The 25,655-nt window shown below is 48.4% G+C and overlaps 1 protein-coding gene across 1 annotated transcript in view; it reads right to left on the bottom strand.

Moving 5' to 3' along the window:
• Positions 1-25,370, bottom strand: part of AMPH (amphiphysin) — a 111,686-nt gene extending 86,316 nt beyond the window's left edge. Inside the window, exon 1 of the mRNA XM_077303546.1 lies at positions 25,204-25,370. Within this exon, the coding sequence (XP_077159661.1) occupies positions 25,204-25,272 (69 nt within the window). The 5' untranslated portion in view covers positions 25,273-25,370. The remainder of the gene's footprint in view (positions 1-25,203) is intronic.
• Positions 25,371-25,655: the final 285 nt, after the last annotated feature.

The following is a 25,655-nucleotide window of genomic DNA, read 5'->3' as shown; positions in this document are numbered from 1 at the left end:
CCTTCAAAATTGAGCCGGCCTTCAAAAGGGCCCATAGCTCTTCTGGGTGCTCATTCCACCAGGTGTGAGCCAGGAACAAGAGGGCACTGGTTGAGGCTAAATGTACATCTCAGGAGCCAGGAATTGCCAGCCTGTTCATATTGGCCAAGTGCAATGCCCTTTGGGGGGTAGAGTCAGTCAGATGGTCCCGCATGCTTCCTTTCCTTTCTGCTGTGTAGGTTCTAGACATAAAAGCACAATGTTTGGAGAACTACTATCCCAGTACAAAAGGCTAGGCCCTGTGGACATATTTCAAGGTGTACAGTCTAGCCTCCATTTCTAATTGTTAGTGCTCTCACGCTTGAGCCCACGCAGGGAGGCCTGCCAAGATCCTGCGGTATTATTACTCGATGAAATGCAAATGAGCAGTGCTAAGAGCAAGAATGCCACTACCTATGCCTCCTTCCAAAGGAGGCAATCTGAATCATCTCAAAAACGATGCAAGAATTAATCTGATGCCAGGGGCTGGGAAAAGCAGCGACAAAATGACGTGAAAATCCCATTAAACTCTGATGTATGGGGTTGCTCAAACAGGTTTATGTGAGGACAGTGGTTGTCCTGAGCTCGCAGTGCAATCTTACACAGCATTACTCAATCATAAGCCCCAACAGGCTCAGATCGGAGAGCCACTGCACAGAATTTCTCTGAAATTCATTCAATGCAAAATGCCACCCAAAGTAGATACCGGCTGCGTCAAACCATGACAGCTTTCACAAATACATTTGATTTGCTCATCCCACCTTTCCTATTCACACAGTGCTTGCCCGCACACAGTCTGGGACCAGGTGGCAAATCAGGAGCCAATTCCCACATGGATGTCCATCACCATGTGCAGCCGCAAACACGCATGCGTGGACCTGCCGTGCATGCGCGTTTGAGCTGGTGGCCACACTTCCCACTCCCCCCCCTCCCGCAAAAAGAAGCTTCCCAGGCTGCAAGCTTGCGGCCTGGGAAGTTTCTCACTGCAAGGGGGGGGCGGGGAGAGGGAGCCACGGCCCCGTGGTTGGGGACCACCGCTGTAATATATCTGAGCGGCTCTCAAAGTATACTTCTGCACCCCCACTTGATAAAGCCTGATTTAGACTTTTATTTCACCCTTTCTCAACAGACTCAGGGAGGATCTGACTACACTGAAAAGAAGAAGAAGAAGAAGAAGAAGAAGAAGAAGAAGAAGAAGAAGAAGAAGAAGAAGAAGAAGAAGAAGAAGAAGAAGAACAACAACAACAACAACAACAACAACAACAACAACAACAACAACAACAACAACAACAACAACAACAACAAGAACAACAAGAAGAACAACAAGAAGAACAACAAGGAGAAGAGTTGGTTCTTATATGCTGCTTTTCTCTACCCGAAGAAGTCACAAAGTGGCTTACAGTCGCCTTCCCTTTCCCCTCCCCACAACAGACACCCTGTGAGGGAGATGAAGCTGAGAGAGCCCTGATATCACTGCTTGGTCAGAACAGCTTTATTAACGCAGTGGTGAGCCCAAGGTCACCCAGCTGGTTGCATGTGGGGGAGCGCAGAATCGAACCCAGCATGCCAGATTAGAAGTCCGCACTCCTAACCACTACACCAAATTGGCTCCACAACTGAGGCTATACGTCCTACCTGCAGTGTCTGCTCTACAAAGACTCATTCACACATGCCAGTTGCTACTGGATGCTGCAGTCAGCTGGCAATAACCATGCACACATGAACCAGCCCCTCAACAAATGCCTCAAAATCCTATTCTGCAGCTCTGAACGCTAAGCAGTCCTACAGTTCGTCAGTCATTTATATCCAGCAAGAGAATCTGGGTCCTTTGGAGACTAGATATTAACACAGTAGCAGCCTTTGCAACCAAATGGGAGTTTGAACAGCATGCCTGCACTTGGAGAGAATCACAGAGTCCACAGCAACCCAACTGTGCTATCACAGCAGGCAGAAAGCACAGGGAGAGACTGGCAACGCAGCCATCTTAGGCCTCTCACCACTGCTTCTGTCTCTAAGGAGAAGGTGGCTGGTGGGTGATAGATACACAAATCGGGCTTAAGCCCTGCATGGTAGGACTATATTGAAAAGAGATGGGTAATAGGACCGGCAGGACCAGAAGAGCCAACAGTCAACCCAGGCAGCAAGAAAGATGGAGAGAGGCTGCTAAGTCTATGGGTATAGCAAAAGCATGGTTCAGGTCAAAAATTCTCAAGCCAGCCCAGGACATAAGTCAGGCCAAATTGACAAGAGCTACAGAACTACCATTAGCAGACCAAATAGGTCTTCATGGCATGGTCAAGATGTTGCGACTGGAGGGCCTTCCTTGGAAGCGACAGCTTTATTCCTCTGGGCTGGATATAACTGGACTTTCCAGTTCCCTGCAGCTTCCATTGGGCCTAGAGATGCCAGCTTAGGGTTGGAAAATTCCTGGAGATTGGGGGGGGTAGACTCTGGGGAGGGGGAGGACTTCAGCAAGACATAATGCTAAAGAAGCCACCATCCGAAGCAGCCATTTTATCCAAGGGATCGAATCTCTGCCATCTGGAAATCATTTGTCATTCCAGGAGATCTCCAGTCACCATCTGGAGGCTGGCAACCCTAATTGGGCCCTTCCAGGTAGGGCATGCTTCCTGAGCTGGCCATCTTGGGGAGGGAGGAAATTGGAGGCTGGCTCAGTATCCCTGGAGGCAGGCAGTTTTGCTGATGCGTAGGAGAAGGCTTTGACCCTTGGATCTGAGTTTGAGCTCCTGTGATCCCAAAGGACATCTCTGTACAACAGACAGGCAGTTCAGACATCATCTGGGCTGCACCTATTTGAGTTTGCCAAGATGTAGAACCATCATGGCAAAGTCTAAGGATTTATCATTGGACGGTCCAGTAAAGCAGTTATATAACTTTAGCTGTTTGGCAAGCGTTCCCAACAAAACAGAACTTCCTCTACAAGCCTTATTCAGATCAAGCAGACATTGATGATCTAGCCACGCACACACACACACACGACATACAAGATTATGAGTCACATGCATACTATACGATTGCAGGCTTTAAATCCAATGGCCACGTGCCATGTTTCATCTGTGCCAAGCAGCTACAGTAGACTACTCTAGCCGAATCAACTGAGGGTGCAATTTTTCCTATTTTGCTGGCTGGCAAACGCCTTCAAAATAGTTTGTGTGCAACAGAATTCTTTTGCGGGTTTGCCCCAGACATTTCACAAGCCAGGGGTTCAGCAACTGCTACCATTAAAACACATTGATGCTTTACTGGAATAAAATCACACCACCTCAGCTCCGTATGCAAAATGCAAAGCTGGTAGCCAGTGAAACGTACCCCTGGGCCAAGTCAGAGAAGATCCACAGAACCATGCCTTGACAGAACCACCGGGACTTTGGATTCCAATAGATTTTGAAAAGGAGGGGGCTATCATAAGCAGTTTATGATAGGCTATGGCAGGGGTAGTCAAACTGTGGCCTTCCAGATGTCCATGGACTACAATTCCCAGGACTCTGGGAATTGTAGTCCATGGACAGCTGGAGGGCCACAGTTTGACTACCCCTGGGCTATGGGATAGGGTTGCCAGGTTCCTCTTGGCAACTGGCAGGGAATGGAGGGGGACTTACCAGGAGAGACAGAAAGACTCAGGCAACGTCATACAGGACATCACATAGGAAGGGACATCATATCAACAACTACCAGGTCAGTCTCTGGTATTTGGGCAAAAACTCTATGATAAAACTGGCTTACACCATAAGACTTCTTGCCCAAATACCGGAGCATTACATGGAAGTCACTGGCATGATGATATCACCTTCTATGGGATGCAGGGAACATGGCCTAGGCTTTCTTCTTTCCACTGGTAAGTCCCCCTGCTGACCAGCTGATCAATGGCTGAGGGGCCAGGTCTGACAGTGAAGGATCCTTTCCTCCCCTGGGCAACCCTAGTATGGGGAAAGGGGTTAAAGCTTGAAAAAATACATTAAGCATGCTCAATTGCCTGGGTGCATCTACGATAATTCTCTGGAACCCAGACAAGAGAGTTCCTTCTTCTTCTTCTCAGTGTCAAAGAATTACACGAGGGCATGACTCAGCACCACAGAAACAAGCTCTGTACACACAAGTGCCTTCTCCTTCTTTACTCTCATGTTCACACTGTCCCTTACTCAGTGGTTCAACAGTGCCTATGAACTCCAAAGTCATCATGTTCCCTCTTCTTCCAGACCAGATTGCAAATTGCAATGAACACGGACTGGAAACTACTGGTTCCGAGCGCACATAGCCCCAACTAGGTTTTGCACCGAAGCAGAAGTCTTGGGCTCTGGCCATGCAAGGGAAATGCAGTGGGCTGAAAACCTATGGTTTGGCATGCGTCTGAACCATGTGACTAACTCTTGGAGTGAAACAGGAGAAATCTAAACAGAAATATCGGCACAATCCATCAGGAGCAATATACCATGACAACCAACGCTTGACGTAAGCGCCGATATCACCCCAAGTGGAAAATGATTTTCTGTATAAATATAGCAAAGCAAGTTTCTTGCCAAAGTTAAACATCTCAATTGTGTACATGCAATTGTGAGAAATTTAAAGATTTTTCTGCTTGGAAAATCATTGCCCTGATCAAAGGGTTCTTTTTGACGGTCACCCCCTGGCTTCTTTTGATGTCTGTCTTTGAAAAAAACGGTGCTTGATATGTTGCCTTTGGATGTTCTCTCCCCTTTTGGTCTTGCATACGAGCATGGGACGGGGTGTATGTGTGCATTTGTGCTTTCAAACCTCTGGTCCTTTTTAATAACACATGGAGCAAGGTATGCTTTTCCCTGGCTTCCATAAAACACTAAGCCACTAAAATTGGAGGTGCCTCTTCCATAGGGAATGAACTTCACCATGGTAGCGCTATTAAAGACCCACATAACATTAATTCAATCCCAGTCCAGTAGCACCCTAGAGACCAATAATATTTTTGGAAATAAGCATTCAAAAGTCAACGCTCCCTTTATCAGATCCATAGGTCACGTTCGGTCTGAATATACTCCACAGTCAAACCTTGTGTAGGTTCCAATGAAGTTCCTTCATTCCTTCAGCTCTAGAGCTCTTTCGGAGCATTCACACAAACAGTGCCACAAGTGAGCTGGATGCTCGGGGCAGGGAGAGCTCGGTCAGTTTACAACACCCACCATAATTCTTGAGTGGATCATGGACCCATGGGCTTTACCTTAGAACGGGCCTTCTCAACCAGGGTTTTTTGAAACCCTGGGGTTTCTTGACGGCCCTGGAAGCGTTTCCCGAAGGGGTGGGAGTTAATTCATTTTAAATATATTTTAACATTTTTTTTAATGTGTTAAACATTTTTCAGTGATATGACTATATGTGGTCATGTCTACCTGCCACCCCTCCCCAGTTGGCCATTGATAGGCCTGGAGGGGATGGGAAGGGGAGGGGCCCCAGGTGGGCATGTATATAGCAATGCTTCCCAACTATATTCTGCATGATCACTCTACTTCTGCATGATCACTCCACTTCCACACCACATTAGTCCATCCACTGAAACCTTATCCCTTTTGTTCAGTTTTGACCAGACTGCCTTTTTGTCATAAAAGTCATAATAGTTAACAAATAGTTTCCAGCAAGGAAAAGTACCTCCTCCCCTTTCTTATGTAACACCTCCTCAAAGGATAAAGTCACACCTTGCTTAAAAGATTCGCTATTCCATAAAGATTTTATTGCTGCCAAGGTGTAGGATCACTTACAGATAAAACTGAAGTCAACTGAGAGAATTAGGGATATATACATTTTTGATTTGTACCATATCTTTAAACATTGTCAAGGGAACAAATCTCACAACTAAAAACAAATCCACAATTTCCTATTTTAATTTCTTAGAGAAAGCTAGAAAATTATTCCCTGGCCCAACTCAGTTCTTTAACGAAGTCAACCTCATTGCTTTAGAATTCAGTTTAACATCTAAAACCGTGGACCTCCTTGTGAAATATCTTCTTAAATGACTATTCCCACTACCGTTTTCCTCTCCATATAAAAGTTAAAATAATTTGTTGCCACTGAGCTAAAAAAATCTATCTTCACACAAAGCGCAATATTTCAAAATATAAAACAAGCTTTTAGGTAATAAAGTCATTTTTATGATAGTTATTCTGCCTCACAAAACAGGAAGAGATGACCAGAGAGACAATAACTCACGAATCTCAGAGTGAATTTTAGCACGGTTATAATTCGGCATCACCTGGCATTTTCTCAATATCTTGGGGGAATCTAGATGCCAAGATATTTAATCGGCGTTGCTTTATATTCAACATGTAAGACTTCAAACGGTGCGGTCGACTGAGAATGTGATATATTAAAGCAGGGGTAGTCAACCTGTGGTCCTCCAGATGTTCATGGACCACAATTCCCATTTGCTGGCGTTTGCTGGCAGGAGCTCATGGGAATTGTAGTCCACGAACATCTGGAAGACCACAGGTTGACTACCCCTGCATTAAAGCCTTCAGATTTTTGAAGACTTATTTGATAACTGGATAATGTAATAAACATCTGAAGGGTCTGAATAACAACCTTAGCAGATAAGTATGGCTGACTCAAAAAAAAAAAAAAAAGCTCACATCATCTGCATATAATAATATTTTTAAAAAATATTGTCAACCAATTGCAAACCTTTAACCGATTATTTCTAATAGCAGGAACAAGGGGCTCAAGAGCCAAAATCAATAGAAAAGGACAACCTCATCTACTACCTCTCTTCAATCCTATTCTCTCAGATAAGAACAATTCTAGGAGTCTGTCAAAGGAATCAATTTGATTTAGTTTAAGGTGACCAGATTTTAACATTAGTAAAGCGGGACACCATTGACCCGGGGGGGGGGGGGGTTGATTAAAATTTTGGTCTACATCGAGCAACAAAAATTTTCATAGAACACATAGAACGCAAGAATAGTATTGTAATATATGTTTTTACATTTCAACATAAGTACAATTTGCCAGGTGCCCCCAGATGTCCCTCCGAAAGTGGGACAATCTGGTCACCTTAATTTAGTTTGGAAAAATGTTATAGAATACCAAAAAAAAAAAAAAAAATCTTTAAATAGCAATGTTTGGGAGTTAATTATATAAATATGTTAGTTTGTGTAGTTAATCATATTGTTTTTATGGTTGTTAATTGGCTTTTCATTTTTCTTTTTTCTACACAGTACCCGTGATGTCACTGTTATTTTTATTTTCTATGTCTATTAAAATAAAATTTAAAAACCCATCCCCTAGGATGCCCACATTAACCAGTTTAAAAATTGGCCCATTAGTTTCCATTAAAAAGATTTATTCATATTGTAGGGACTGAACAGTGCTTAACTCTGGCTATCCAGTGCCCCTTGACAATACTTAGTATGTACAGAGCACTTCTGCTAAAAGCGCCAAGCATTCTAACAATTTCCTGAAGGGGGGCTGCTGCCGGAATGGTTGAATCCAGCTCTCTCGTCAGCTGTCCCTTTGAAAACAAGGTGGGGATTCTGACAGCTTCATCCAGGGGGTCCGCAAACTTTTTGAGCCTGTGGGCACTTTTTAAATTCTGACATAGGCATAGCAACAATATGGCCACCGCAAAATGGCTGCTGCAGGAGGCAAAGACGGCCACAAAATGATGGTAACACAGAAGATCCTTGTGCTGTGGTAGCAGCTGCTGCCAAAGTGACACTTAAAAATCAGCACTGCCAGTCCAGTCTCCAACAGTCAATCAGAAGCCTCGCTGGGCAGAACCTCTATCTGGCCTCGTCCACTTCCCCCAAACACCTGGCAGGAATCAGAAAAGGTGGCTGTGGGTGCTGTGGCTCCAATGGATGCTACACTGAGGATCTCTGGTTTAATCTATCCATGATTCTTTCCATGGAGTTGTCGAACATGCACATCATTATTCAGCCACTGTTTCCCCACATCTTGACCAACTGTGTTTGCAGTAATTAGAGATAAGAAACTCCCTCTGAAAAGGGGAGAAGGCAGCCAGAACTTGTCTCTCTCACTCCCCCCCCCCCACTGAATTCTGAGGAAGCCAACAATAAATGTACCAGAAAGAGGTATAGTCAGCTCTCATCACCAAAATCTAAACTCTCCCAGGAAGGAAAGCAGAACTTTAGCTGTCCACTGCCTCCTACTCTAAACACAAACAGTAGCCCCAAAATCCACCCCGAGTCTCAACCAGAAATGGACTCTGGGAATAAATGAATATGAATGATATTGAAAGCCATTGAGAAATCCAGAAAACAAGCAACCAACTCACACAACCATCTCTTATACTGGTAATAACCAGAGAAATCCAACCCTTACTCCAACTACAAATTAGACTGAAACACCTATGAACACAGGTGAGCCTGCGTATTCAGACTGGCATCAGCTCCCCAGGGCAGTGTTTCCCAACTGGGGCTACACATAACCCCAGGGTTATGCTAGAGCCCCGGAGGGGTTATGCTTCGCAGTTCCACAGCCCCAGGAGAATGTTTCAAGAACTAATGCTCCTTCTTGGGGGGGGGGGGTTCCCCCTTCTCCTTCCCCTTACCCCTTCTCCGCTTTCAAAGCCCATTTTTTAATAAGTCACAAAATGAGAGATTCCACTTTTTGTATAGTATTTTGTATCCTTCTGGAGGCCACACAGAGGTTGGCAATGGAGCCATACACCCATCTAAATTGACCCCTACCCAATGATGCCAAGGGGGGGGGGCGAGTATTTTTAGACTTGGCTCATAGATTAAACATTTCTGATCACACACCAAGTAGAACGGGGCCCAGTACTGTGCTACAGCTCCCTTAGCTCTTAACAAGAGCAATCGAACATTGCATGCACGACAGGCAGCCAGAGAAGAAAAAAATTAATAGGATTAAAGGCAGCAGCCCAACAGACAGTTGCATTAAGCCCTCCGGACAGGTGCGTGGGTGTCTGCTCAGAGAAGAAGGAGCAGGCCAGGGGTAGAGAAGAGTTGTTTTTGTAAGGATTTTAAAACACGAAAGAAGGAAGGTTCACAATGGAAAATCAACAGAAAAACAAGGAACCTCTCCAAGGCAATATACTTGTGATGATTTGTCTATTGAATACCAATATAATTTCTTTGATGATTTCTTTGTTATATAAGAAGAAACAACCAATAACGGCTTCCAGATAATGTCCGTTTTCAGTGACTTCTTCAGTGGTTGAGTCCTCCAACCCTCCAATATCAGTTTGTGGTGGAAAATCCTACCGCCTTTCCATTATATTGCTATTTTAGTATAAATAGGCCATTGGCTCAAAGACCATCCCCAAGGACCATTCCCAACAAACTGATATTGGAGGGTTGGAGGACTCAAGCACTGAGGAAGTCATTGAAAATGGACATTGTCTAGAAGCCGTTATTGGTTGTTTCTTCTTAAATAACAAAGAAATCATCAAAGAAATTATATTGGCATTCAATACACAAATTATCACAAGTATATTGCCTTGGAGAGGTTCCTTGTTTTTCTCTTGTAAAGATTTTAGCAGGCCACTGGGCTTGGGCTTCCCCCCTATATGGTCTGCCCTGTGAAGGAGCACAAGTCTCCTTGCTTTGTTGGCAGGGACACAATCTGCTGAAAGCCCGATGGCATCAGCAAAATTCAAGCCCGCTGACAGACAGAATGTGCTGCCGGCCTCATTGTCGTCCCTAAATCAATAGCAAAAGGAAAGGTCACCCGGGAATGGGCTTTTAAAAAGAGCCAGGAGCTGTTTGTCGAGGGCTCTTTGCAGTTCCAGCCCCAGAAGGATGTTTGAGGAACTGACTCTCCTCGGGACTCAGAGCCAGCCTGGTGTACAGGTGAAGAGCCGCAGCCTCTAACCAAGCAAACCAGGGCCTCTTCTGCATGATGGAAAAACTGATGAAAACTCACTAAATACATCGTTGTTTTTCTGATCTCTGCACAGAAGAGTTAATTTACTCAGCAAAACTGATTTTGCTTTGCATGGTGAACTGCCTCTTCGGTGCTTTAAGCGTCTTTTAAGCGTTGTTTCTGAAAGATGCTTTTCACTGATTCAGTCCTCTCCTGCCTGATTCAGAGGAGGAAGAGGAGGCATGGTCCAGCACCAGCTGGGAGGGCTTGAGCAGAAGGGAGCCTCTAGAAGAATGGAGGCAAAAGCAGAGGCAAGACCTAAGTTGTCCGCGGAGGAGAGCCCAGCCGGCTGTGCCTTGTCACCAGAAGCAGTAGGACATCTCTGATTCCTTGTAGGGTGAGAGCTGGAAGACCTGCATACCCTGTGTGAGTCTTTGCAGAAGCTCTCCTTATCCCCTGGCCATGCCTATGTAAGGGTGAGGCACAGAGGGCTCAGTCTGGTGGAATTGTTGCCTTATCCATGTCCATGCACCTAAATTCCAGACCAACCTTGACCTTGATTCGTTGGTGCCTGCCTCCATCTCTTGGACCAACTCTGACCAATCTACATTGTCCACTGCCTCTGGACTTCTGGACTGTGGACTGACCCACCTCTGACTGGCTTCTTGGACTCTGGCAACAGACTGCTTGTGTTGTTTTATGTTTCCAGCAAGGTGGCCAGATCTGTTAACTACAGCCAGCCCACCACTAGCTCCAAGGTTGACACAGCTGAGCACAGACAGCATCTCCTGGCCCCACCAAGAGGCAGCCTGGACTTTCAGCCCAGCCTGGGACAGGCCGTCACCATTTGAATTTCCTTTGAGTAGTGAAAAGCAGAATACAAAGAAACTCCTCTTCTTCTTAGTCTACTTCTTTTTCCTTCCATGACACCCAAATCAACCCCCATCCACGAGCTGCCATTTCCATCTGTGCGAAATTGGTTCAGTGGCAACAATTCAGCCAGTTCAACCAGAGTTGCGGACGAATTCCAGATACTTCAAGGAAACTCTTCAGTACCCGTGGCTCATTGTGGAAACTCAGTGAGGGTTTTTTTTATGGGAGCACATTATGATTTCCATCTCCCCATCTTGCTGCTTCCCTGTGGCAGCCGGAACCAGTTCAGCACCAGGCGCACTCCAACCAGGTTTTGATAGGCTTGTGCCAGAGTTAAGATTCTTTGAAAATAAATGATTTTTTAGAAAAAGAAACATATCATCAAGCTATTTTAACGGTCTGTTCCTGACCTGTCGGGTCATGGCCTTGGAGATATGCTTGTTTTAATGCCGGGGTGGTCAAACTGTGGCTCCCCAGATGTCCATGCTGGCAGGGACTCATGGGAATTGTAGTCCATGGACACCTGAAGAGCCACAGTTTGGCCACCCCTGCTCTAATGTATGGTAGAGCATGGACTGAGTCAACTATGAGGAAGATTCTGCTACAGAGGATCCCCTTTCTAAGTAGTGATCTGAACTAGGGTTGGGCGCTTTGGCAGCCGAAGCACCAAACCCAAATCTGAAATCTTCTCCTGTGTGTTCCAAAGCAGGAGTAGTCAACCTGTGGTCCTCCAGATGTTCATGGACTACAATTCCCATGAGCCCTGCCAGCAAATGCAGGGTCCTTGAGAAGTTCTATACCGTTTTGCCCTCCAAATTAATTAGTTTGGAACAGAGAAAGACAATCCCTGTGCCGAACTCAATAATCACTGCGTCCACAGGCACCATGCCTCTGGCTGCTGAGAGGAGGCAAGAGCAGGTGCTCTCCCTGCCATGATCCTCCCACCAGATGCTTCTACACTTGCACAGAAGAAGAAAAAGAGTTGGCTTTTATACCCCGCTTTTCAGTACCTGAAGAAGTCTCAAAGCAGCTTACAATCGCCTTCCCTTCCTCTGCCACAACAGACACCTGGTGAGGTAGGTGGTTCTGAGAGAGCCCTGATGTTACTGCTCTGTGAGGATAGCTGTGCCTAACCCAAGGTCACCCAGCTGGCTGCATGTGGAAGAGGAGCGGGGAGTCAAACCTGGATCACCAGATTAGAAGCTGCCACTCTGTTCCCCCCCCCCCCAAGCTGGCTGGGTTCCTTTTCAAGTGCAGAATGCAGCATACAAACAGGCAGGCTGAACTACAGCTGCCAGGTGATCCTGCAGCCCTTTCCCCAAAGGTCCCGGAGAGGCAAGCACCAACATTTTACAAATGACACTTGCTGATGTGCGCATTCCGTCAAGGATGCTCAGGGGGAAGCCACACCCTGTTCCTGTGTGGAGGAAAGTATCCAACATGACCCTGCCCCTATCCGTTCCAAACAAGAAACCTGCATTGATCTGGCTGATCTAGACTGAGCCTTGAAATAAGAGACAAACATTGGCAAGATGCCGTCAATTCTATCTATATATAATCTAGATATAGCTCTGTGCCGCTCTGTATAATTGGCTGGCATAGCACTGCTTTGCAGATATGGGGGGAGCGCTAAATTTTCTACATGCAAATGAGCCCAATCCTTGAAAAAGAGACACTGTGACTGGAACAATGGCTCGCATCCTAAGCCTTGTGCTATGTCACGAGAGCATGGCTTTGCTGCAGAGCATGGTCCTCGACTGCCGGGAGGTTTCATTCATGCAGTCCTGGCATCCTTCCATAATCCTCTTGATATGCACACTCACCATTTTGAATGCGTAGAGTGACACATGCATTGTCCAGCCACGGTACAAATGCCTGCCCTCAAAAATCAGGGTTTGTGATCACATGTACCAAAGCAGGAAAAGGCACGTGTTACACTGCTCATGCAGAAGGTTGACCAGATGAATCCAGATCTCACCTGGCACAGCCCCCTCACACATACACCCCTGTGGCTGGACCATCAAAAAGCTTTTATTATAAATCCAGCACTCAAAAACATTCCCAGCACTGGAGCAAAGCATCTCCTGACCGCCGTCGATAACTTCAGGCATCGCCAACTCGGAAGCTTTGGCCTACTTGTTCCATAATGGGTGGGGTGCTGGATTTGTACTGTGTTGGCCTTGTTTGAGCCTCCCCTCATCCACAAAGCAAACCACAGGATCATTGTGGGATAAAACAGCACAAGATCATGCACTGAGCTAACCAGTTCCTAAATGGGTAAACATTGTATTAAAGCTAGAAATGCTACGCATAACTGAGCCATCCAAGAAGACCATCCTGGAACTGCCCGTTGCAGTCTTAAGACATTTACTAAATACTCACGTGCATTTTGAACACTCCCTCTTTTTTTCTAATGTGAATATATGTGTGGCAAGTAATTAGAAGATATTCCTGATGTGAAGCCCTGGGGAGCATCAATCTCTCTGAGAAGCGGTGGAATTTAACTCAAACCAGAGAATCTGTCACTGAGACTTCACACAAATGATTAAGCCACAGCACTTGGAACGCTTGACACTCACTGAAAATAGAACTCAGTTATCCTTGAAGGAAAACGTATCTGTGCAACGGTTTTTATTAGTTGCACAGGAAAGATGTGTAAATTAAGCCCTAAGGGACTCAAAAAAACATGGCTTGCAATACTTCAACCAAGGTGAACATTTGGAACCATGGAAAGTTGCCAAATGAGCCTTGTACTGTAATACCCAGTAAACTGTGATGAGTGCCACATGGTTCCTTCTGACTAAAGCAGACCCACAACATAGTTGCATTACATGATCCATCGAGTGCCTATCTTCTTAGAAGGAAGTTGAGTCTTCCCCAAGCCAAATGCCTGGGATCTCTACTCTCTCTTCCAAAATTCTTGAGAGATGTCTTGGTTTGCTCACTGCTGACCAGGCTTGGAAGACAGGAAGAGACATGGGGGTCTCCAGTGGACCTTCTCTAGCCTGAAGGGTAGATCAAGACGGGCAGCCATGTCAGAATGTCCGGGTCATAGAAAGGAGCAAGAGTCCTGGAGCAGCTTATGAAGACTAATAAAATTTGTGACAGGCAACGAGCTTTCATCTATGAATCCCGGTTCACTTGACCTAGGAGATCCCTTCCAGCTCTATGATTCTATGATTCTATGGAGCAGTAACTCATGAAAGCTCCTCCCGTGCCACAAATTTTGTTCATCTTTAAGGTGCTACTGGATTCTTGCTCTTTTCTAGCTTGAAGAGTGTTCAACGTGTTGAAAAGAAACATTATTGCTTCTTGTTCATTACCAGACTCAGACCTTTGGGTTTTCAGGTCTAGATTTTATTTTATTTTTTTAAGTCTGATGTCTTCCCATTAAGGATGAAATCCTAAAGCCAATCAATCAGAAGCTGAGCAGGACTGCCAGTCACCAAACAGAATTTGGACATTTCCCAGGATTATAACCGATCTCCAGACATCAGAGTTCAGCGATCCTGCAGGAAAATGGCCACTTAGGAGGGTAGCCTCCATGGCATTATACCAAGATGAGATCCTTCCCTTCTCTAAAACCTGCTCTCTCCAGACTTCATACCTCAAATCTCCAGGGATTTTCTAGCTCCCAGTTAGATAGGGCTGCCAGCCTCCAGGTGGGACCTGAGGATCCCCTGGAATGATACCTTTTCCAGATTATGGAGACCAGTTTCCCTGGAGAAAGTGGCTGCCCTGGAGGGGGAACCCTATGGCTCTGTATCCCACTGCAGTCCCTCCCCTCCCCCAGACTCTATCCCTAAATCTCTAGGAGCATCTCAACCTGGATCTGTCAACTCTACTCCCACCCCCGCATCCACCAAAGGTCATCAGAGGGAGCCAGCAACCCTACCATTAGAGAACAAGTAAACCCCGTGCTGACATAACTTGGAAACCCACAGGTGTAGGACCCCTACGATGCCACTTTCCATAAAGAGAAGAACAGGGGGTGAGGCTGACACGTCACATGATTGGTCAGTGTTGGTAGCATCTCTGCAGACTCCAGTTCAGTTGCTGTTCTTGCAGTTCCTGGGAGCTGGATCTTTTTTTGGCTTGCTCTGCAGAGAGCGCAGAGGCTAATGAGCAACTAGGCCAGTGCGGCACCAACATCAGCAATGCTCCAATGCCCAAGGCTTTGGAATCAGATGCCCGCATGACTAATTTTCTCCCATTTAAAAGTAGGTTCGGCAATTAGCATTTTATTAGCAATTCTTATTGCTTATCGTTTCCTGTTCTGAAGTAGACCACAGAAAAGGAACGGCAACAGCTTCCACCAAAAGCCAGTGGGAAACACAGAACAAAGCAAGAGAAAGAAGAGGGGGGATTCGGAAGGAAAAGCAAACATTCTCCCCAGCAGCCCTATGGATTCCAAGAGACATTTTATTCAGGACTTGTTCCCCCCACCCACTGAAAAGAAGACGATGCTTTTGGCTAAGCCCAAACCCGGAATGATCCTGAGGAATATAATAATCAGTAAGTATAATTGAGCATCTTTTAATGCAGAGTGGTAAGGCAGCCAACATGCTGTCTGAAGCTCTGACCATGAGGCTGGGAGTTCAATCCCAGCAGCCGGCTCAAGGTTGACTCAGTCTTCCATCCTTCTGAGGTCGGTAAAATGAGTACCCAGCTTGCTGCTGGGGGGGTAAAACGGTAATGACTGGGGAAGGTACTGGCAAACCACCCCGTATTGAGTCTGCCATGAAAACGCTAGAGGGCATCACCCCAAGGGTCAGACATGACTCGGTGCTTGCACAGGGGATACCTTTACCTTTTTTAAAGTATAATTAAGTGAAGGGCAGCCTGACTTAGGAGCCAGCCAATGGCCAAAACCTGTTCCATTAATGAATCCATCCTCTGTAGTCTCGTTCTTCAGAAGTTCATAAGACCAAAATTTACGACATTACTCCTTAAGTCCCCCTGCCCCTGACATCCGGGAGCATAGGGATATTGCACTTTTCAAGATGCTGTCTACCCACCAGCCTCTGCCCCATGTAATTTTCAGTTGAGACCATTTTATCCAAGAGCTAGCCTCCAGTTCCTTTCCCCACAGCGATCTTCAGGGTGAGATTCCCGCAGTCTGATTGCATCATCTAGTGTTATGGTCTTCATTCCACAGGTTAGGACACCCAGGTGGGTCACAGGAGTCCCCGGAGGCATGTTCTCAGTCTGCACATTTTGGATCATGCACTTCCAGTGTGCTTTTGCTGCTGGATTCTCCTGCACGGAACAGAAAGTCTACTTCTGGAGGGCATTGAAAGTGTGTGACCTAATGTGTGCAGAATGACTGGGCTTGCTGCTAGTGTGCTTCATAGACAGAGTGAGCTTTGCACACATGCTGAGAAGATGTCGTCACTGGCTTCTTCCCCACTATGGTGCACAACCTGTTGCATGCTAAGGCGGCCAGCCTCCACACGGTGGCTGAATAGCTCCTGTTCTATTACAGCTGACCTCCAGGCAACAGAGATCAGGCCACCTAAATAAAATGGCCACTTTAGCTGGTGGACTTGATGGCTTTAGGCACAACCAAAGTCTCTTGACTCCCCAAACACCACCCTCAGGCTCCACCCCCAAATCACCAAGTATTTCCCAGCCCAGAGCTGGCAACCCTGGTTGAACATCTTGTCCTCAGCTCTCTTCGGTTGAATTGAGAGCTTCTCATTGTGGGAGGGCACTTCTTCCTGTCACATGATCCTGACGTCTCGTGCTTGCAGTGGAAAAGCTGAAGTCCACTGGCGTGGGACTGTGGGGCTGTGGGGCTGTGGCCTGAGGCCTTCCCATTAGTGTAGCTTTTCTCAACTTTTTCTTACCATTGATGAAACCCCTGAAACATTCTTCAGCTTCAAGAAACCCCAAAAGTGGTGTGATAGTGCAGAATATGGTTGGGAAGCAGAGCTGTGGACACACCTACCCAGGGCCCCTCCTCTTCTCACCCCCTCCAGGCCCTCCATTGGCAATTTTGGGGGAGGGCTGATATGACCATATATGGTCATATTACCCAATAAATGTTTAACAAACTTTTTAAAAATATTAAAAATTAATTAACTCCCACCCATTCGGGAAACCCTTCCAGGGCCGTCTAGAAACTTCAGGATTTCATGACACCCTGGTTAAGAAAGCTTGCATTAAAGGATTTCCAACCCTTGCTAGCAACTTCCTTTGGAAGAGCTAGAGACAAGGAAAGGACAAAGTGGAGGCCCTGATTCTGTATGCTGCTACATGAGAGGCTGGCTATCTCTGATCACATCCGTAAATCTTTAAAAAAAAATCAGCCATGACGGGATGGAAGGAGATATGGACGGAGACTGGGATGAGAAGTATTAGCATTTTTACCACACACTGTCTGCCGGACAGAAGTCCCATCAGAGCTACCCCACTACATGGAAAATGACAGGCCACTTGGCTTGCTTTTAGGGTCGCCCGTTTCCAGACGGTAGAAACCACAGAGGTAACAAATGAGCACAATGGAAAGAAGAACATGAAGAAAACTGGAGATCTTGCAGAACGACAAATGACAGCGTTCTGACCCCTGGAGAAACTGGCTGCTTTGTAAGGTAGATTCCATGGCCTTATACCCTGCCAGGGTCCCACCCCACCCCTCCCCTCCCCAAGCCCCGCCCTCCCCCAACTCCACCCCCAATATCACCAGGTATTTCCCAACCCAGAGCCAGCAACCCTACTTGTTTCCCTATCAGGGTGAACAGTCAAATTGGTGTTCTGGTCAGGACAGTGTACTAGGAACCCTGCTATTTCGACCATCACTCAAACACAAATCTCACCGAGTGGTCTCGCCTGGGTCACTATCAAGCATCCCAACCTCCCCCACAGAATTACTGGCAGGACAGACAGGGAGGGGGGAAACCACACATGCCACTCTGGTAGCCCAGCCCTTAGGGAAGGGATTTCCTTTGGAAAACTATGTGTGTTGTGGGTGGGAGGGAGATAAATCTCACTGCAACCAGGACCTGAGAGTCAGCGCGGTGAAGGCTTAAAGAACAGTAGACTCTAATCTGGAGAGCAGAGTTTGGTTCCCCACACATCCTCCAAATGCAGCCAGCTGGGTGACCTTGGGTCTGTGACAGGTCTCTGAGAGCTACTCTCACAGAGCAGTTCTCTTTGAGCTCTCCCAGTCCCACCTACTTACAGGGTGTCTGTTGTGAGGAATGGAAGGGAAAGGTGTTTGCAAGCTGCTTCGGGACTCAATCCAGTAGTGAAAAGTGGGGTACAAAAGAAATAGCTCTTCTTCTTCCAAATCCCACCGCTGTTTGCTTTTACAGAAGGTTAAAATATGACCAAAGTGTTGGGCAGAACTTCCATGTCTCTCTTTTACTCTCTCTCTCTCTCTGGGATGTGGCCCAGGATACAGACGCCAGGTTATTTTATAGACCAGCCAATGCATTGTCTTGGTTGCTACCCTATAGAGTTACACACCATCCCTATTCTGAGGAAGAGTACTTGCACTCGAAAGCTCATGCCTGGAATAAATCTTTGTTGGTCTTAAAGGTGCCACTGGACCCTGATTTTGTTGTGCTGCTTCAGACAGACCAACACAGCTACCCACTTGAACCCATTCCCTTGTAAAGTGAAGCAACACCATTGCTCGACTAATTCCTTGCAACAGAAAGGGTCAACTCCTTGCATTCATCACGTCCTCAGGGAATTTTATACCCCACTGTCCTTCCCCAGGCCAGATGGCAAAAAACTCTCCCTGCAAAACAATAACTTCTCCACTCCAAGCCACCAAACAGCAACTTGCATCTATGCAACAAACCCACCCTCACTGCTCATTTAAGCTCAGTAAGGAAGAATTAATATCTATCTCATCAGCAGAGTAAAAACAGACAGCCAGTCACCCTTAAGCGAACTGATTTTTCCCCCATTGAATCTAGTAATTCAAATGCCAGTAAAAAAAAAAAATCTCTGCTCTGAAAGGTGGATTTGCAGCTTGAGCCTGAAAAAAAAGGTGACAGAATCCTGTCCTCAAAAAATTCTCCTACGGCCTCATGACTGCAACCTCCTTCTCTCTCCTTCACATTCCTTCACACACATCCCCTGCTTTAATTTCTCCTTCTGAATCAATAGGAGGATATTTATCCTTAATAAAGGCACGGGGCACCGGACGGAAATGTGGAGTGGAAATTATGAAGAAATTAAGGCGTTAATGAATTAAGCAGTTCATTGCAGCACTTCATTAAGTAATCAATACACAGATGGGCAAGGACCGATTTCGTCCCCCCTTTTGTTCTTACAAGTTCCACTGTGGACCGGCATTCTTCACAAACAGAATAGGCTGCTAAAAATCTCAGATGGCAGAACAATTTTTGAAAAAGAAATAATCATATTTCCACTCTACTGCTTCTCCGGGCGGCAAAAGGGGCAGACTCCTTCAAATCCTGGAGCGTTGGCTGAGCAGCTTGAGGCACACAACCCTACAGGGTTGAGATGGGGACGATCCCACGCACACAGCAGAGGATCCTGAGCCTGTCACCACAACAAGGAAAGAGTACCAGCATCCAAGCTTCTCAACAATTCCCTGTATCTAGCAGCAGCTCCCACTCAAAGGGCAATTCCTTTAGTAGACCCTGCAGTGTTCAGAACAGTGAGGAGTCAAGGCGACCCAAAACGAGCCTCTTAGAGTGGAGAACAAAGGGATTGAGTGTAACAACTCTTCATGCTCCACGTGGCCACTCACACAGAGTATAGATCAGGGGTAGTGAACCTGTGGTCCTCTAGATTAGCGATCCCCAACCAGTTGGCCGCGGACCACATGTGGTCCTTCGACTAATTGGAGGTGGGCCCCGAAGGACGTCTTCTCCTCCCCCCCCGGCCGTTTACTTCATCCCCCCCAGCCCTTTACAACACACTTCATTGTTGTGGCATGTCTGTATCTTATTTTGAAGGGATGTTTAAACATTACCATAGCGATCAGAGAGCACTAGGGCAGTGGTTGAGAGTAGAGGAGTAAACTACCACCCCCACCGGCGTTGAGTGGTCCCCGGTGAGTGGTCCCCGGCGTTGAGTGGTCCCCGGTGATAAAAAGGTTGGGGACCACTGCTCTATATATCCATGGGCTACAATTCCCATGAGCCCCTGCCAGCGTTTGCCATAGGTTCACTACCCCTGGCGTAGATGACCCTTCAGCTTCTTCATCCGAGGTCACTTACAAGGGCTAAACGGGAAGAGAGGAAGACTGCCACACTGTGCTGACTCCGTGTCCCTGTCTGGTTTGACTTGGAAACAAGATCCACTGGATTCAGTGGGGCTCAGCTCTGGATAAACGTACCTCGGATCATGTTCAAATGTTATTCTTGCCATAAGCCAGGGGATGCCCTTCCAGAAGGATTTATCTCCAGCAACGCTGGTAATGAGCAAATGAACAGGGAATGTTTTCAGGGCATGGGTACTAGCGAAGAAAAATCTCATTTGGGACCAAATCCAGGAAGTGACTCTCATGTGCCATTCCTTTCAATGGGCACAGGATTGGGCCACCCGGCTACAGTTCTGCCTGCCCCCCCCTTTTAGTGGGGGAGCGCTGCTTGGATTGTACTACCACTGACCAAAGGCAGAGAAATGTGACATTTCTGAAAGCTCCCCAATGAGAACAGCTCTGAGAGCTCAGGAAGAAAAGTCCAACAAACCAAAGGTCAGACTGTTTTTTCTACAACAAAATTCCTTCCATGGGAGACAGAGTGCATCCAAAAATGGATTCCCCCAGTCCTGCTGGCAGCCAGAAAGTGGCATAGTCCAGAAAGGACTGGTCCCCTTCATTCTGCTGAATACACAGTCAGTTATTTTGCCCCTCTCTCATTTTTGCCACCCTGAACTGACTTGCCCAGGTTGGACAGACCTCAGAAAGTAGCTGATTAGTCCTTGGATGGGAAGACCACCAAGGAAGTCTGGAGCTGCTGTGCAAAACTCAGAGGCTGGGGGTGGCAAAGCCCCTTTGTGGGTCTCTTTGTGTGAAAGCCCCCTGGGATTGCTATAAGCCAGCTGTGGCTTGGCCACACTTTCCAACAACCATTTTCAAGTCCTCACCAAGAAGAAGAAGAAGAAGAAGAAGAAGAAGAAGAAGAAGAAGAAGAAGAAGAAGAAGAAGAAGAAGAAGAAGTTGGTTCTTATATGCCGCTTTTCCCTATCCGTAGGAGTCTCCAAGCGGCTTACATTCGCCTTCCTTTTCCTCTCCCCACAACAGACACCCGGTGAGGTGGGTGAGGCTGAAAGAGCCCTGATATCACTGCTCGGTCAGAACTGCTTTATCAGTACCGTGGCGAGACAAAGGTCACCCAGCTGGCTGGATATGGTGGAGTGGAGAATCAAACCCAGCTCGCCAGATTAGAAATTCGCACTCCTAACCACTACATCAAACAATAGTGCTAAAGAGCCCTTTCCCCATCGGCACTGACTGATAGGTGGGAAAGCTGCAACCTGGTCTTTGGGGAGACTTTGATCCCTGGTGCAAAGGGAGATGGCCTTCCATGCACAGCCCAGACAATACAGCAGCAACTGTAATGGCCTGGCCTGATTTCATCTGAACTCAGAAGCTGTGCAAGGTCAGGGGGACCACCCAGGAAGACTCTGCAGAGGGAGGCAAGGGCAGAAGAACTCTGCTTATCTGTCGCCTTGATAGCCCCATGAAATATGGAATCAGCTACAGGTTGACAGGATCCTTTCCCCCAGAACTGGAAGGTCCAGGCTAACCTGACGTTGTCAGATCCCAAAATTAAGCAGGGTTGGTCTTGGTTAGTATTTGGAGGAGAAAACAACAAGGAAGAACAAGAGTCCTGTTCAGGGACAGGCAATGACAAACCACCATCTTTTGCCTTGTAATACCCTAAAGCAGGGATAGTCAAACTGCGGCCCTCCAGATGTCCATGGACTACAATTCCCAGGAGCCCCTGCCAGCGTTTGCTGGCAAGGGCTCATGGGAATTGTAGTCCATGGACATCTGGAGGGCCGCAGTTTGACTACCCCTGCCCTAAAGGGTTGCCACAAACTGGTTATTTCTTGACTGCACTTTAGACACACCCAATGAGGCTGGGTGAACAAGAGCCAAATCCTGATAGAGGGGGAGTCTAGAAGGCACTTCCCAATTTAAGAGAAGAAGGTTTTCACCTCTTTGTGCAGACTGATCCTGTGCTTAATTCCTTGAAAGGAAATCTCACCCATTTAAATGGGTTTATTCCAAAAACAAGCATGCTCAGGCCTGGCACTGAAACGGTGGGTGGATGCCTTGTATGTCTAGGGCCGGCCTTATGACTAACCCATGGCAAGACAGATCACTTTTGCAAGGTCGTGTGTTTCGTTTACAATTTGTTGACAATCTTTAAGGTCGTGTACACTTGGCAAGGTCCTGCATTTTGCTTATTTTAAACTGGCAGCCGAAATGTGGTCAATTGTTTTGAGATAGCATCTGTTTCTTGCATGAGGGCTTGGTTAGTCCTTGGGTGGGAGACCACCGAGGAAGTAGTGGGCTGCTATGCAGAGGCAAACCACCTCTGCTCACTGCTCACCTTGAACATCCTAGGACAGGTCACCAGGAGTCAGCCCTTCATGGCTGAGAGCCTTTATCGACTTTTTTACCCTTGAGAAGCCCCTGAAACCTTCTTCAGGCTTTGAGAACCCCCAGAAGTGGTGTGATCATGTGGAATATGGTTGGGAAGCAGAGCTGTGGACACGCCCAACTGGGGCCCCTCCTCTTCCCACCCCCTCCAGGCCCATCTGTGAGAGAACATGGACTGCTACCGGCCATTTTGGAAGGGGGGGGGGTAGGTCATCACAACCATATATGGTCATAAAGGTAGAAGACAGGTATCCCCTGTGCAAGCACCAAGTCATGTCTGACCTTTGGGGTGACGCCCTCTAGCGTTTTCATGGCAGACTCAATACGGGGTGGTTTGCCAGTGCCTTCCCCAGTCATTACCGTTTACCCCCTAGCATCAAGCTGGGTACTCATTTTACCAACATCGGAAGGATGGAAGGCTGAGTCAACCTTGAGCCGGCTGCTGGGATCGAACTCCCAGCCTCATGGTCAGAGCATCAGGCAGCATGTCGGCTGCTTACCACCCTGTGCCACAAGAGGCTCTTTATGGTCATATCACCCGATAACTGTGTAACCATTCTTAAAATATAGATTTAAAATTATTAAGTCCCATCATGCATCAATGACACTGCTACCTTCATGCTAACTGACCAACCTGATGAGAAAACACCAACCTAGAGTCTGCCATTTTGAGATGAGGCCCTTCCTTGTGTGTTAAGAACTATCAATTTCTGCTCTAGTTCCCTCAAAAGCAGGACAGCCCAGGCCTCTGGTGTCCTGCTGGAAACTTGGAATCATTCAGGAACGTAATTGCATTGCTGTAGCCTGGGTTGTGGGTCACGTAAGAGCTGGCCTGGGTCCTCGATCAAGCCCTCTTCGGGGCAGGGTGCTTCCAGCAGTCCGAGATTACTGACCGAAGCGATTTGGGGGCGAGTCGCCGGGAAGGCCCGTCTTTTCAATCGATTGCTTGGCGCTCTCCAGCCGAAGGCCGCAAGGAAGATCACACGAGTTCACGATGAGCTCGGGAGGTTATTAAAAGAAGTGCAATCCTCTTAGAGTGTATGGAAGCGTGCAAGGGGGACAGAGAGGGAGACACCAACCTGCATTTCTGCCAGTGGGTCAGAATCCTTTCTGCCCCCCGGGCTATTGACAGTGCCACCACAGCCTCAGGGCTTCAAAGGGAGGATTTATTATTGGTCACCCGGCATGTGTACAGTGCAGCCAGGAGATCCTACGATTACGGGATCATCTGGTAGCCAGGCAAGAGACATTTGGAGGTAGTTTGCCATTGCCCACCTCAGCATCATGGCCCTAGTTTTCCTTGGAGGTCTCCCATCCGGATGCTAAGCAAGACTGGCTTAGCTTCTGAGCTCGGGTGTGCTTGAGCTATCCAGGCCAGGGCTACGAGGGGAAGAGGTTCACGGGGACCTCCATTCAGAAAGATTGTCACGGGACTCTCAATCCACCTGAGCCATTTGCTCTCCCTAACTGGAGAAACAGAAAAGAGGGAGCTTTGTTGTCCCTCTCCCAAAATATGAGGACTCTGAAGGCTTCAGATGCAATTGCACGAATCATTAAACCCACGGAAGTCAATTTGAGTGGAGGGAGCTGTGCCCATAAGCCAGGGGTAGTCAACCTGTGGTCCTCCAGATGTCCATGGACTACAATTCCATTGTAGTCCATGGACATCTGGAGGACCACAGGTTGACTACCCCTGCCATAAGCCTAGCTGGCTTTCACAGGAGCTTCACATGGGATTTGTGAAGTCCGCAGACAGCTCCAGGCCCTCTGGACTGATAGGAGCTTTCCTATCTCAAGGCGGCAACTCTCTGAGCAGAGCAACCAAAGGCCTCGGCTTCGATGCCCTGTTTGGTTGGTCCTCCAGGGAGCCTGGTTGGCTGCTGCTGCAGCTGCAGCAGCAGCAGCAGAAGTAGAATCAGCAGCCACATCAGAGGATCAGAGGATCCACTGGATCAACCTCTCCTGGCAGGGGCAGCACCAAACGGGGGTGGGTGGGTGTTCATTTCAGACAGGACCACTCTCCGTAGGGGAGGACCACCTTCAAATACACCCTTCGCCTGGATACATATATCCCACTTGTTCTAATTTAGGGGTCCACTGAGGATGCTTTGCTGATCCCCCCCCCAAAAAAAAACCAGAGCCTGCACACCTGGACCACAGGAAAGACGCCCAGTAACCTTCTATAGGCCAGCCTATTTTGACCATTCAGGAGCTTCCCTAGGTGCCGTTGCCAACCTCCAGGAGGCACCTGAAGGGCTCCCGCCGTTCCCATCCTGCTCCAGGCGACCAAGACCAGATCCCCGTGGGGACAATGGCTGCTTCGTAGAGGGGGCTCCCCCCTCCCCCGCCTACAGGGGCTTCCCCCGCCCTACGGCGCCCGCGCCCTTGGCCAGGCGTTTCACTGCAGCACCGGCCCTGGTGCAGGCGGGGCGGGGCGAGGGGGCGGCGGGGAAAGCCGGGGAGCCCCCCAGGCCGCCTCCATTCCCGAGCAGGACGACCGGGAGGCAGCGCGGCCGGTTATGTAACGGGAGCATCGCGCTCGCCACCGAGGCGCGGGAGGGAGCCAGGCAGGGAGGGCACCGCGCTGCTCCACGGCGGACTCAGCCGCCCGCCCGGCGCAGAGGGAGCGCCAAGGTGCGCTGCGCTGCGCTGCGCTGCCCGCGGTCCCCAAGCCAGCGTGCCGCAGGGATCCAGGCTGAAGGCGCAACCCTTGTGCCCCCCCCCGCTCCCCCAAATGCTGGGGCTGCTCCTGACCTTCGGGGCCCGCAGCAGCGGCAGCGCAAGAGAAGGACCGGGGGGGGGGGGCGGTGTGCCCTTTGGGGAGGGGGAGGGGGAGGGGGAGGCCGCCTTGGCCGGCCCGGGATCGCCCCGCCCCGCCTTACCTTCTCCTGCGCCCGGCTCAGCCGCTTCTGGACGTTCTTGGCGAAAATGCCCGTCTTCATGTCAGCCATGGCGGCGGGTCCAGCGAGCCTGCCCGAGCGGCGATGCGACCGGAGCTCCGCGGCGAAGACGGGCGCGGGAGGCCAGACGGGGCGAGCGAGAGGAGCGGAGGCGGGGCCGAGGGCGGGGCGGGAGCCGGGGAGGGGCGCTTAAAGGGACAGCTGCGAGCGAGGGAGAGAGGGAGGGAGGGGGCTCCGGTTCACACGTGACACTGGCGGGGGGGGGGTAGCCCGTTTGGGGAGGGGCTGGGGCCGAGCACCCGTTTGGCACGCGGGAGGTGCCCGGTTCAGCCTCGGGGGTCTGCGGCTTCTCCTGTCTGAGGAGGCCCTCAGGAGCTGCTGCTGCCGGTCAGAGCAGGCGATACGGATCGGAAGGGAGGGACGCGGCCTCATTG

This window comes from Paroedura picta, chromosome 11 (genome assembly GCF_049243985.1).
Source record: "Paroedura picta isolate Pp20150507F chromosome 11, Ppicta_v3.0, whole genome shotgun sequence".
In the NCBI taxonomy this organism is placed as follows: domain Eukaryota; kingdom Metazoa; phylum Chordata; class Lepidosauria; order Squamata; family Gekkonidae; genus Paroedura; species Paroedura picta.
This window is presented reverse-complemented; position numbering and strand designations above follow the sequence as displayed.